Below are 12,443 nucleotides of genomic sequence, written 5' to 3'. Positions count from 1 at the left end.
TGTGTTTGCATTGTTGCACTCACAGCCGTTTCTCCTGAGTGATGTCAAAGGAAGCAGCCATGTTGATAAGCGTGGGCAGACAGTGCAGATGATGACTATGTGAGTGAGGAAGAATCGTATTGGCCTGGAAGAGAGAAGAGTCAAGATGAAGATGTAGGTGAACAAATCATTTTAGGTTGAAAAATGAAGGCTAAAAAGGAAAATTAAACGGCAGTCCAAATGTGTGTGAAAATAAGAAAATAACATACATTTTTACAAACTAACATTATATACATTTCAAATCACAATGTAAAACAAAATGTAAAATAAATGGTTCACTAAATAACAGTTCAGTCACTATGTAGCATCGTCCAACAACTTTCGCTTTTGTTTTTGTTTTTACATAATCCATTTTTATTTAATAAGCACATTTTGACACCCAAAATCTCAATTTCACAATGAGTCTAAATTTATTTCCGGTTTATATACATTTAAAGTTTATCTAAGAAGGCTTTTTCCCTTTCACTGCCATACAATGTTATTTTAGTATTACTTATATAGTATTATTTTTACTATTTTGAATAAGCTTTTCAATTTTTCCTTTTAATTTTGGTTTAAGTTTAGTAATTTTGTAATGTGCTGTTGTCATTTGTTTTCATTACAAAAATTCTATTTAGCTTTAATTTATTTTTAGTTCAGTTTTAGTTTACTTTAACTTACTTCAACTTTTTTTCAGTTAGTTAAAAAAATATATTTATATTTGTATACATTTTTAATATTCTTTGTTTTAGGTAACAATAACAACACTGCTGCCATAGGGGAAATGAATACATTTTGTTCAATGAAGCCACCAAAATGTGAATTAAAAAAACTCATTACATAGAAAAAAAGAATTACAAAATTACATACATTTTAAAGTAAAGCTACATTTGTGTACAGTTTATAAAAACATAGTAAGTTGTCTAATATGTAATTTAATGCACTAGAATGTTTCAGTTAAAATATATGTAATAAATATTGCAGTTTACGCCCATGTATGCCCAAAAGTTTATATTTGTTTTTGAAGGTCTTTTACAGTCTCCCATGCTCACCAAGGCTGCATTTATTGAATCAAAAATACAGTAAAAATGTCTAATGTGAAATAGTACATAATACAAGTTCACAGCCCAGTAATAAATAATTGTTGGGCCCTGTTGAAGTGTAGTACCATGTGCAGAAGTTCTCCGAGCAGTATAGTGGCTCTCACTGATATCTGATCATCACTGCTGGTCACGACCTCCACCAGACCCTGAGTAAACATTATCAATAAAAACATGTAAGATCTCTTACATTAAAGTTAGAAAAAAATCAAGGATCCATCAAGTGATCTTGTGATTATTTACCTCCAGTAGTCCACTGTTGATAAAGGCAGACAGCAGAAGAGCCAGGTAGTTGTCCATGAGGTCTGGTCTGGTGATGGAAAACAGAAGAGCATGAATACAACATGTAACACAGAATATGTTATGTGTTAAATCAGTTGGACGTGTCTCACCTGGATCGTGCTCTGTGAGGCAATATGACATTGGCTTCTGCAGCCACAAACCCATCAGATAGTCTCCAGCTGTCCTGAAACCTGCTGGGGTCTGAATGGCACAAACATCTCAGCATGAAACGCACATCCCACACAGAAAGAGCAACTTGCAAACATGAAAACCTTCACCGAGTTTACAGCAGTCCGTGAGGCATTTTCATTTTCTTACCCACACTGTGCAAGGCTTCCTCAAAATCTCCTGTCACTATAGGAACAGGCAATCTGAAGATCTCGTACATGACTTCTAATAAGGCTTTCTGTAAACAAAAACATAAATGGACAGATCTGGCTTTAAAATTGATTCATTGCTTTAAATCAGCATCTGTGATGCAAAGCTGAAATTTTAGCATTATTTCTCCAGTCTTCAGTGTCACATGACTCTTCAGAAATCATTCTAATATGATAATTTGCAACTGAAAGAAACATTTCCCATAGTCAATGTCGAAAACAGTTGTGCTGCTTAATATTTTTGTGGAAACTGTGATGCACTTTGTCAGGATTCTTTGAAGGATAGGAAGATTTAAATAAAACAGAAATATTTTATATAACACTATAAATGTATTTACCGTCACTTTTGATCAATAAAATGCATCTTTGCTCAATAAAAGTATTTATTTCTTTAAAAAAAAAAAAAGATCTTACTGATCTCAAACCTTTGAATAGTATATATATATTGAATAAAAATGCTGTGGAAAAAGTATTAGCGATTTCATCCAGCATTTCTGGTAAGATAGAGCGGAGAGTTGATAGAGCTAACACATTTTAGCCTGAACAAGTGAAAAAAAAACTAAAAAACACTCACCCTGACATCCATGTTTGGTATACAGAGCAGGCCTATCAAAGACTGGACCCCTGAGTTCCCTACTTTACACAGGTTTATAATACCTGCAGGAGAACAGCAGAAGAGAAGGATGAAGAGCAGAATCTGGCCGTTTCTCTTTTCTACTCACGGATGAAGGCGATTTCATACCTGACCAAGAACGGAACGCTGCCACGATGGCCATTTTACTGGCTAAAAAACGAGCTTCTCTGTCCTCCCTGTGGAGCACAATGATTCAATAACCTATTATATCAGAAATGCACATGATCACAGTGCATTAAAGGTAAATAAGGTATTGCCAACACACACAAAACCGTATAAAAATTAGGTCATACAGTAGTTTGGGGTCTAATTCTCACAACTACGACTTTTGCCTCAATGAACTCCTACTGATTATTAATAGTTAGTAAGGTAGTTGTTAGGTTTAGGTATTGGGCAGGATTAAAGGACGTAGAATATGGTCATGCAGAATAATGTGTGCTTTAGAAGTACTAATAAATGCATGCTAATAAGCAACTAGCTAATAGTAAGAATTAGACCCGAAACTAAAGTGTTACCAAAAATTATACTATGGAACTATGAATTATTTTTAGATATTTATTTTAGACACATATAGATATGGATTATCTTTAAATATTGTTTTGATATTGATGGTGTCTAATGAAATTAATTCAAGAAACCTTAACAATTTGAATCAATCATTTAAAATGTAATACAATTAATTTAAAAAAACAGGGCTCACTTGATTTGTGCCTCTGCTGTGTCAGGGTTGTGTCTGTAGTGAAAATCTGTGTAAGGTGCGAGGATTTGCTGAAAAAACCCAAAAAAACCACATACTGCTGTCAGAAAAGTTGAGTTAATTCAATTTAATTTGAGCAAGAGCAAGAGCCGCTGCACGCATGCATACCTCGAGTTCAACATCAGGGCGTATGAACTGGCGCGTGTGCGGGTGATTGAGCAGGTGCAGTATGGTGGTGATCAGGGCCTCGTTGATGCGGCTCAGCTGACAGTCGATGACGTTCTTCAGGATGGTGCTCAGACCCCCCCGCTGGGCCACAACCTCTGGGTTCTTCAGTGCTGGATGACAACAGAGATATATATTGTTGATTTACACTGCCTGACCAAAAAAAAAGTCGCTTAAATGCTTAAGAGTCTATGATTGGATCATTATTGCAGTGATTATTATGTTTCTAGCATGTTAAATGTTTGCCAGCAGTTCTTCTAACACTGACTGATGGAGTGTGTAGCTTAGCTTTTCATTTCTTAAACAACCATGTAGGAAGACACATCATGGCCATATTCCAGGATGACAATGTCAAGATTCATCAGGCTCACATTGTGAAAGAATGTTTGGGAGGGAGCATGAAGAATCACTTTCACACATGAATCGGCTTCTCCGAGTCCATATTCTATAATAGAATTGGCATTAAGGCCGTGTGTCCACCAAAGCGTTTTTTCCCCGAGGCTAGCATATTTTTTCCAATTGTTTTCCATGATGCTCATCACTTTTTTTTTTTTTTTTACTGTGTTTTTATATAAAATTCTTTTTTTTTTATAAACAAAACACTGTTACATAACATTTGCTTACAATATTAACACCGAAAAGAAAAAGAATAATCATCATCACTTTTTATCCAGCCGTTGAATCTCAGCGGGACAAATACCACACTGACCAACAGCCACATCCTGTTTGTGCAACGATAACAAACGACAACAACAAGCACATCTCTTCATCCAAAACTAGTGCCAGAGCAAGTGTGTCACATTGTGTCGACATTTTTATATAGAAACAAACCATTTGCGAAATCAGATACTAGTAACAGCTCTGTGGATATTCCACTGCGTCACCAAAGCGCTCCCAGCAATGCGTTTTGGTGGACACATGGCCTAAAAACCCACAGATGTGCACACAAAGGCCCTTACACAATGTTTTTCATCTGTTCATTCACTAAAATACTTAACAAACGCAACTATTAAAGGGGTCATGAACTAGCTTTTTTTTTATATATATATATATATATTGTCTGAGGTCAACTTATGACATTCACTTGGTTTTTACATTAAAAACATCAAAATGAGTAAGTAATAGGCTATTTCTACCCTGAGCCTTGCTCAAACGGTTTTTATGGGCGTGCCGCATTGAAGACTTGGAAGTAAACGCCCACTGCTATGACTGGATAACAATTTTGCATATTATAATGAGTTTCATGTAAAGCGTGAATCTGTGTGCGGGGCTAAACAGGCAGTGTTGAAGTAGGTGTTGATCTTCTTCTGCGGAGGCGGTGTTTGATACCCTTTGACGTCATAGATCACCACTTTGAAAAACCTGTTGTTCGCTGTGCCTGGTGTCAATAAAAGCTTTTATTGGACTAACAATTCTTATTAGCCTGGCTAACGTCAGACCAAGTCTCATTTGAGACTTGGTCTGGGAACCACATGTTCATTTTCTCGTATTTGAGGCGTGGTTTACGAATGCACAGAGCCGTTTATTGGGCGCTATGAATGTCTATCAAATGCGCCTGTACGTCGCTCATAGCCAATCACTTCAATTATACCAGATGACGTATGTAGAGCGACAGAAATTCGACGAGGAAAAAGACGATGGGTCAAAGATTTATTTGTACACGATGGCGTTTAGCGAATATTACCGTTTGCGCAAGATAAACATGAGGGTAGAAGGTAACGTCGAGTCTGATGCCATGTTGGATCCATAGATATAAACAAACTGCTTCGGTGTCGTCATCGTCTTGCTGCTCCCTCCCCGTTCTGTGATTGGTTCCCTTTTTCAGGGGAAAATCTGGTCCATGGTGTCCAGGCTACCTAGCAGCGTGAATAAAATCGCGCTGCGAGCAAGGCAGCATGGGGAAACCCAGGCTATATTCTTATAGTATGATGACCTCTTATATGTCAAAATCTCAAGGAAAATTTAATTTCTCAGTTCATGACCCATTTAACTCACCAAGTTCACAAATAATGGCGATGCAGGCTCGAACCATGCGATCCCTCTCCTGCAGCCCGTCGTTGCCCACAGCGATCAGAGAGTTTGCCACAGAGCTGGGAAAGAGCTGCGCGTTCACTGTTATCATCTGAAAGGGAAAAATAACAGATTGAGATCAAATTCACCCAGCACAAAATCATAAACCGGTTATACTGAGTTCAACAGTTGTAATGTAGTACCTTTCTGACCAGTCTGAGGGCTTGCGTTCGCTCCACCTCGTTACTCTGCTGAATGTCAATACACCTGGACACAAATCAACAAGTTTGAAGATAAACTTTCTGACCAGAACACAGAGGCTGGAAGTCAAGTTCACCCACATGAGCACTTTAAAGCTCATCAATGGTAACATTTTCACAATTTAGTTTTACATTGAAAAGACGAGCAAATAATTTCACAAATCTCAAGACAAAAACACGACACAAGACAGTAGGATATCTACATCGTCTCTTTGTTTCGTGAAGACACTGAGGAAGTTAAGCAGGAGTGCGAGCTCACCTGGAGATCAGGTAATCCACCTGCAGCTGAAGAACCTTCTGGAGGATGCTGCTGTCACAGATCAGATACCTCAGCGCTCTCAAACCTGCAGCCCGAACCTCCTTCACCTCATTCAGCAACGCCACACGCAGACTAAAACGATAAAGACAGAATGAGAAACAAGAAGAGCGCACCAAATCATTCATCTGTGATATTCCATGATGGATGCTGTCTATGTAGTCAGTGACCAGCTATTGGAACAGAATAAGAGAAAGTTCTACTGTTAAACTTACCAAATTATGATTTCCTCATGTGTAAATCCTAATTTCTCTTCACAGTGACTTACACTGTTCAGGAGCTAAGAGAGAACGAGAGAGACACATTATATTTATTAACATTCAAATCCTTGATTTCAATGTTCAATATGTTTAATAGTACTAATCACAAATTTATAGTTATATGCATATATATGCATTATATCCATTTATGCATTAATATCGATTTCACAGAATACACTACCGTTTAAAAGTTTGTTTGTTTGTTTTTTCAAAAGAAATGACTACTTTTAATCAGCAAAAAACAATTAAATTGATCAAAAGTGACAGTAATGACAGTTAAAAATGTTCTATTAATCAAAGAATCCGGAATTCAACAGCTTTGAACATGGATCATCCAGAACCCTTTACATTTTTTATAAATAAGTGCTAACAAAGGTAATAATATTAAGCAATATTATTAGTCAATGTTAAAGGATTTGTCAGACACAAAATGAGTATAAAACAGAATTTAAAAAAAGAAAAAGGATTTTCCTTACAACATTATTTGGATTAGTGTCAACATTGCACTAGAACTAGATCTAGGCCTAGTTTCTGGCATACAAAGGTAATCAGTTGCTGCTAATATTTTGGGTATTTTAGAGCAACTGGAACACTGTTTAGACCAATAAGCATCCAGGAAAGAAAATAGGCAAGGCAAGGCAAGGCAAGTTTATTTATATAGCACATTTCATACACAATGGCAATTCAAAGTGCTTTACATAGAAGAAATTAAAATAATGAAAAGAAATAAGAATAATTAAAACAGTTTAGAAAAATAAAATAAAATACAGTACTTTTAAAAAATAAAAAAAGAATATTTATTATAGATCTTTCTTTCAAAGGATTCCCTTAAGACTTAAATCTTTCAACCTTCTTTTAACCTTCAATCTTCTTACGACTTCCATCTATCAACTTTCCTTTAACTTTCTTTTCTCCCTCATTTACTCACACGTTCTTTTCACTTTCTTTAGCACTTTAGCACTGCGTTCACATTCTTTCTCAGACGAAAACTTTAATATCGTCATTTAAATACTGTTCTACTTTCAAACCCACATTAATCACTTTCACATTATCACCTTCTGAGTGGGCATTTACAGTTTCGGGCTAAATGCCCTGCTGACATAGGAGAAATTAAAATAATTAAAAGAAATAAGAATAATTAAAACAGTTTAGAAAAATAGAGTAAAATACAGTACAGTACAAACAGTCGGACGAACAGCGGCACAGTGCTCATTCAGTAAATGCACAGCTAAACAGAAGTGTTTTGAGTCTGGATTTGAATGTGACCACTGTAGGAGCACATCTGATATCTTCTGGAAGCTGGTTCCAGCTGTGGCTGGCATAATAGCTAAAAGCAGACTCACCATGCTTAGAGTGAACCCTTGGTATTTCTAGCTGATATGATCCTAATGATCTGAGTGATCTGTTGGGTTTATATTCAGTGAGCATATCTGCAATGTATTGAGGTCCTAGGCCATTGAATGATTTATATACCAGTAATAATACTTTGAAATCAATCCTAAATCTAACTGGGAGCCAGTGTAAAGACCTGAGGACTGGTGTGATATGTTCATATTTTCTGGTTCTGCTCAGAATCCTAGCGGCAGCGTTCTGTATGAGCTGCAACTGTCTTATGGTCTTTTTGGGAAGGCCAGTGAGGAGTCCATTACAATAATCTACCCTGCTGGTGATGAAAGCATGCACAAGTTTCTCTAAGTCTTGTCTGGAAACAAAGCATCTAATTCTTGCAATATTTTTCAGATGATAGTATGCTGATTTAGTTATTGCTTTGACATGACTACTGAAACTAAGGTCTGACTCTAGTGTCACACCAAGATTCCTGACTTGATGTTTAGTTGTTTTACCCCTAGAGTGAAGGTATGTGTTCACTTTGAGAACTTCATCTTTGTTTCCAAACGCAATGACTTCAGTTTTGTCTTTGTTTAACTGAAGAAAGTTTTGACACATCCAACTGTTGACTTCATCAATGCATTGGCACAGGGAGTCAATGGGGCTATAATCGTTGGGCGATAGGGCTAAGTAGAGCTGTGTGTCGTCTGCATAGCTGTGGTAAGCAATTTGGTTATTTCTCATTATTTGGCTCATTGGGAGCATATACAGGTTGAAAAGGAGTGGCGCAAGAATTGAGCCTTGAGGGACTCCGCATGTCATGGATGTCCACTCAGACTTATGGTCTCCTTATACATGTGTACAAATACACATGTATAATATTCTTTAAAAGTCCTCCTTTTTCAAATCTCTCAAAGCTGTTTTGAATATGATCAAAGATGCAAAACATCATCTGGTAATGATGAGCTTCATAAACTGAACCCAAAACTAAAATGTAAGACAGACACATCAACAATTGCACTAAGCTGACCGCACAGTGTAAAATAAGTGTGCTGTGTCTATTAAAGATGTTTGTGTGTGTTACTGAGCAGTAGTGTGATGACATTGGCAGGCTGTGCATGTGTTTATGATGATGTCAGAGCTCAGGAAGTCTGAAGGGGTCGTGTGACCCTCGGAGAGGATTACATCGCCTCTATCTCAGCATCCTTAAAAGGCCATACACGGTATTCATGCACACACACACCGTTTGAGTTATTATTCACCAAAGAAACACTTAAACACACACACACAAAACATTTAACACATGAAAAACTGCACTAACAGTCTTAAGGTTTGACCTCAGTCACACTGAGATGAAACTCTCACACACAAAACAAAGAAAGTTTTCTCTCTCTCAGAAAGAAAGTGAAAGTGAGAGAAGGGCACCCAAGATAAACACACACACACACACACACACACAAAACAAACTCTCTCAGAAAGAAAGTGAAAGTGCGAGGAGGGTGGCCAAGATGGACAACACACACACACACACACACACACACACACACACACACACACACACACAGTCTGCTGCTGTTTACCATGTTACAGAACAGATCTTCTTACAGGACCAGGCCAAACATTACACAAAAATTAAATAATTAACTAATTCTAAAACAGTGTATCTCAACCTTATTGACTCCAAAATCAATCTTTGTCAAGTCAAATTTATTTGTTTGTCCATTGTTTAGATTAGTAGTAACAGAAAATCATGGTGATGTAATGTTTATAATATCTTAATGCCTTGTAGTCGCATTTAGCAGATTAGAGATGTGCGATAAAATAGTTTACATTTTGTGACAATATAAACAATCAAGCCGTTGAGATGTTTACTTGCTTTATGTGAGTATACTGTACGGTAAGCAGACAAAGTTGGATATACTTTTAGTTGCTGTAAATTGAAGTTATTAATTTGTTATATGTGGAATTATGAAACTTTTGTTCAATTTACAACAATTTGATGCAGTGACAAGCCTAATTATTATTTTGTGATGTGCATCACTGCCACAGCAAATTAGAAAGTTATAGACCACTGTTATAAGGACTTTAAATACTACACAAAACTTTTTCCAGCACTTAAAGTCGACATGAAATCAGAATTGACCCTATTTACTTTGTTAGCGCATATTACTAGTCTTGTGGTGAACAATTAATCCGTGCAAGTTAATACACAGAAAAAAATTGTTTGCCGTGGTAATCTTTAATCAAAATCTGAAAAGTTACTTCCGGTCTGGAATGGCGTTCCTTCTCTGATGACGTCAGTTTGACGGCTTGGGTTGAAAGCGCTTAACCACTCCCCTCAAACCGTTAGTCTGCTATGAGCAGAGATGGAGAGGAGGAGCGCTACAGTAAAACCCTGCCCTCTGTTCAATATTCCCTTTCACTTGGAAATACGTCACAACACTGGAGAAAAGTCGTTCGCAACTTCCGGTTCACGGGGGCTTTAAAGCTCAAAAGTCTGAATATTATCCAATTTAAATGTGATGACCAAAAATTTTTTTTTGTTCATCCTCCAAAGATTGTCCGAAAACAAACACTTGATGAAATACAAACACCTATTTTAAACCGTAAGAAAAAAAAAAAGACACATAATTACCATAATTACCACATAATTAGATGGCGACAGAGGAGCACTTATTTGCTCATTAGCCATCTTCACTCCCTAACAAGACAGCCAGCGAGTAAAGAGCGCTTCATTTAATAATAATTGTGCGAAAACTCCAGGTTTAATCAATGAATCTGACTAAACTTCACACTGAATCTTTTATTTACATCGTGTCCACTTTGTTTGGTATTATGAGAGGATTTGTGCGCGAGTAAAACTTGCACAAAACAAACTCATTCAGCTTTTTGACCAATACTGAGCTGATTCTCACTACTGGTAACTCCTCTGATTGGTCATTATTTTCAACAGAAATGCCTGTGATTGGCTACAATACGCAACGCTGCAAAATCCTGTTGTAAATAGACACATTTGCAGCGCCGTTGAACTCATGTGACATGAATATAACAACCAGATCGCTTTAATTCACGTTTTTTTTCCTTTCTTTCATTAAACAATTACAAATTATATGTTACTCGTACTAATAAAACTCTGTTAATCCTGCAATAAAAATATTACTTTGTATTGACCTGACCAGGACGCCAAGCTATGGCAGCCGCCATACCCAATTGATGGCCCTGCTTCCTAAAAAGCTTTTGCAATACAAACATGAGACCATGCAGTTCAGGTCATGATCACGGCCACTTAACATCTACACCTACAGAACTCAAAAACTGATTGCAAGTATTTTGGGGAAATTTGCTTTCGGCAAATTGGTAAGATTATAGTATTCTCAGCTCCATTTAACACATTCTACCATGTTTATATTTACTATTTTGTGGTATTTTCCGTGTAAGACCTACTAGTCATGATGTTTTCTCATAGCTGAAATCATACAACAACCAGCATAAATAAAAGTTGCACTACCTTAACAAAATTGTTCAGGTGTCCGAGCTTCCTCATGTTGGAAACCCCATGAGATTTGGCAACGTTCTGAAGGATCTCACGCAGGTTATCTGAGGGTTCTGTGGAAAACATAAACAATCAAATTAAAATCCTTTAAAACACAATAAGGTTAATAGCCAGTGGAACGTAATATATCAGATATTTTAGTGCAACTGGAAAATATGTTTATAATGTTTATTACATTTGTTGATATTCTTTAAAAACTCTTAAAATTACAACATAATGTAAATACACAATCACATAGTTTATCGCCGTATGTACTATGAAGCATAATTTCCCCTGTGCAGAACTCACAAGAAAATCTCTCAGGATCTTGTATGAGAGTGATTTTTTACATTTTCAAGATTAGTCTTAGTCTTTAAATAGTACATTTCTCAAGAGAGACGTCACTTCAAGTTTCATCAAGATAAGGCTGGTCAAAGACTTTCTGCATTTAATACCCACCAGCTTACATGAATCAGAGACTGAAACCTTAAAAACAGATTTATAAGGCAGCATATGAAGATATGAAGGCATCATGACGCATGTTTGTTTACCGACAGCCTAACCGAGATAAATGCACTGCAGTTATTCTGCTGACATGCTTACTAACTGGACAACACAAACTGATGGGGCTGTGCATTACAGATCAAAACAACAGCTAGGTCCCAAATCCTAGTGAGCTGCCTAGCTAGACAGCATATTTGAGGCTTCACAGGCGCAAAAAAATGCAGTCTATTAAGGAAACCCATTAGTTTTTGAGACAGACAACATCTTATTCAGTCTCATTCTCCTGTCTGCAGGCCAGAGAGAGGAGATGGGAAATTATTATCGCTAATTTCTTGAATTTAAGGGGGATGTGTTCATGGCCTGGTTGTTATTATTACAGAAAGACACTAATAAGATGTTCCTTATGATCTCTATGATGACTCTCACCCCGCGTAAGATCCAGCGGTACATTCTCCTCCCCGCTGTCATTCCGACCTGTCAAACACAAAAAACGAAACAATAAAGACATAGTAATCCCTTATCCGAGGCTTAACGGAAACTGCACAAGCGAAGGGATTTAAACTGAGCTTGCTGCGCATGGTGACGGTGGTGTGGGTGCCGTTAACTTGCCTCTCATCCGTACACTCCGGGTCGGACGGCCGCGGATGCTGACCGCCATGTTGGCAGGGACGTTCATCATCACAACACCGGAACTCTCGTAAACTCTCGCGAGGTTTACTTTTTCTTTCATTATCTTGGGCGTCAGATGCCTTTAAGTGCCATCTGAAATTTTCTTCTAGAATGATCATTTTTATCAAGCTCGTATTTTTAAGTTCAGTAATTTCACTTAAATGACAATTAATAGGTCATTTTCATTGCCATTTAAATGAAATTACTGAATTAAAAAATGCGAGCTTGAT

The 12,443-nt window shown here is 37.1% G+C and overlaps 1 protein-coding gene and 1 long non-coding RNA gene across 2 annotated transcripts in view; both read right to left on the bottom strand.

Moving 5' to 3' along the window:
* The window catches only part of rictora (RPTOR independent companion of MTOR, complex 2 a), a 37,759-nt gene extending 25,509 nt beyond the window's left edge, over positions 1 to 12,250 (bottom strand). The window contains exons 1-16 of the mRNA XM_082171042.1: positions 12,154 to 12,250; positions 11,971 to 12,018; positions 11,017 to 11,114; positions 6,135 to 6,199; positions 5,863 to 5,994; positions 5,547 to 5,610; positions 5,329 to 5,455; positions 3,277 to 3,446; positions 3,112 to 3,179; positions 2,520 to 2,587; positions 2,352 to 2,434; positions 1,719 to 1,806; positions 1,511 to 1,601; positions 1,362 to 1,428; positions 1,187 to 1,267; positions 24 to 124 (exon numbers count right to left, since the gene is read on the bottom strand). Of these exons, the coding sequence (XP_082027168.1) occupies positions 24 to 124; positions 1,187 to 1,267; positions 1,362 to 1,428; positions 1,511 to 1,601; positions 1,719 to 1,806; positions 2,352 to 2,434; positions 2,520 to 2,587; positions 3,112 to 3,179; positions 3,277 to 3,446; positions 5,329 to 5,455; positions 5,547 to 5,610; positions 5,863 to 5,994; positions 6,135 to 6,199; positions 11,017 to 11,114; positions 11,971 to 12,018; positions 12,154 to 12,223 (1,421 nt within the window). The 5' untranslated portion in view covers positions 12,224 to 12,250. The remainder of the gene's footprint in view (positions 1 to 23; positions 125 to 1,186; positions 1,268 to 1,361; positions 1,429 to 1,510; positions 1,602 to 1,718; positions 1,807 to 2,351; positions 2,435 to 2,519; positions 2,588 to 3,111; positions 3,180 to 3,276; positions 3,447 to 5,328; positions 5,456 to 5,546; positions 5,611 to 5,862; positions 5,995 to 6,134; positions 6,200 to 11,016; positions 11,115 to 11,970; positions 12,019 to 12,153) is intronic.
* LOC309499760 lies at positions 9,473 to 11,006 on the bottom strand. The gene is made up of 2 exons (XR_014206332.1): positions 10,207 to 11,006; positions 9,473 to 9,677 (listed from the first exon to the last, which is right to left on the bottom strand). It is a non-coding gene; the product is annotated as an uncharacterized lncRNA (long non-coding RNA).
* Positions 12,251 to 12,443: the final 193 nt, after the last annotated feature.

This window comes from Leuciscus leuciscus (assembly GCF_965113295.1).
Source record: "Leuciscus leuciscus genome assembly, chromosome: 5".
In the NCBI taxonomy this organism is placed as follows: domain Eukaryota; kingdom Metazoa; phylum Chordata; class Actinopteri; order Cypriniformes; family Leuciscidae; genus Leuciscus; species Leuciscus leuciscus.
This window is presented reverse-complemented; position numbering and strand designations above follow the sequence as displayed.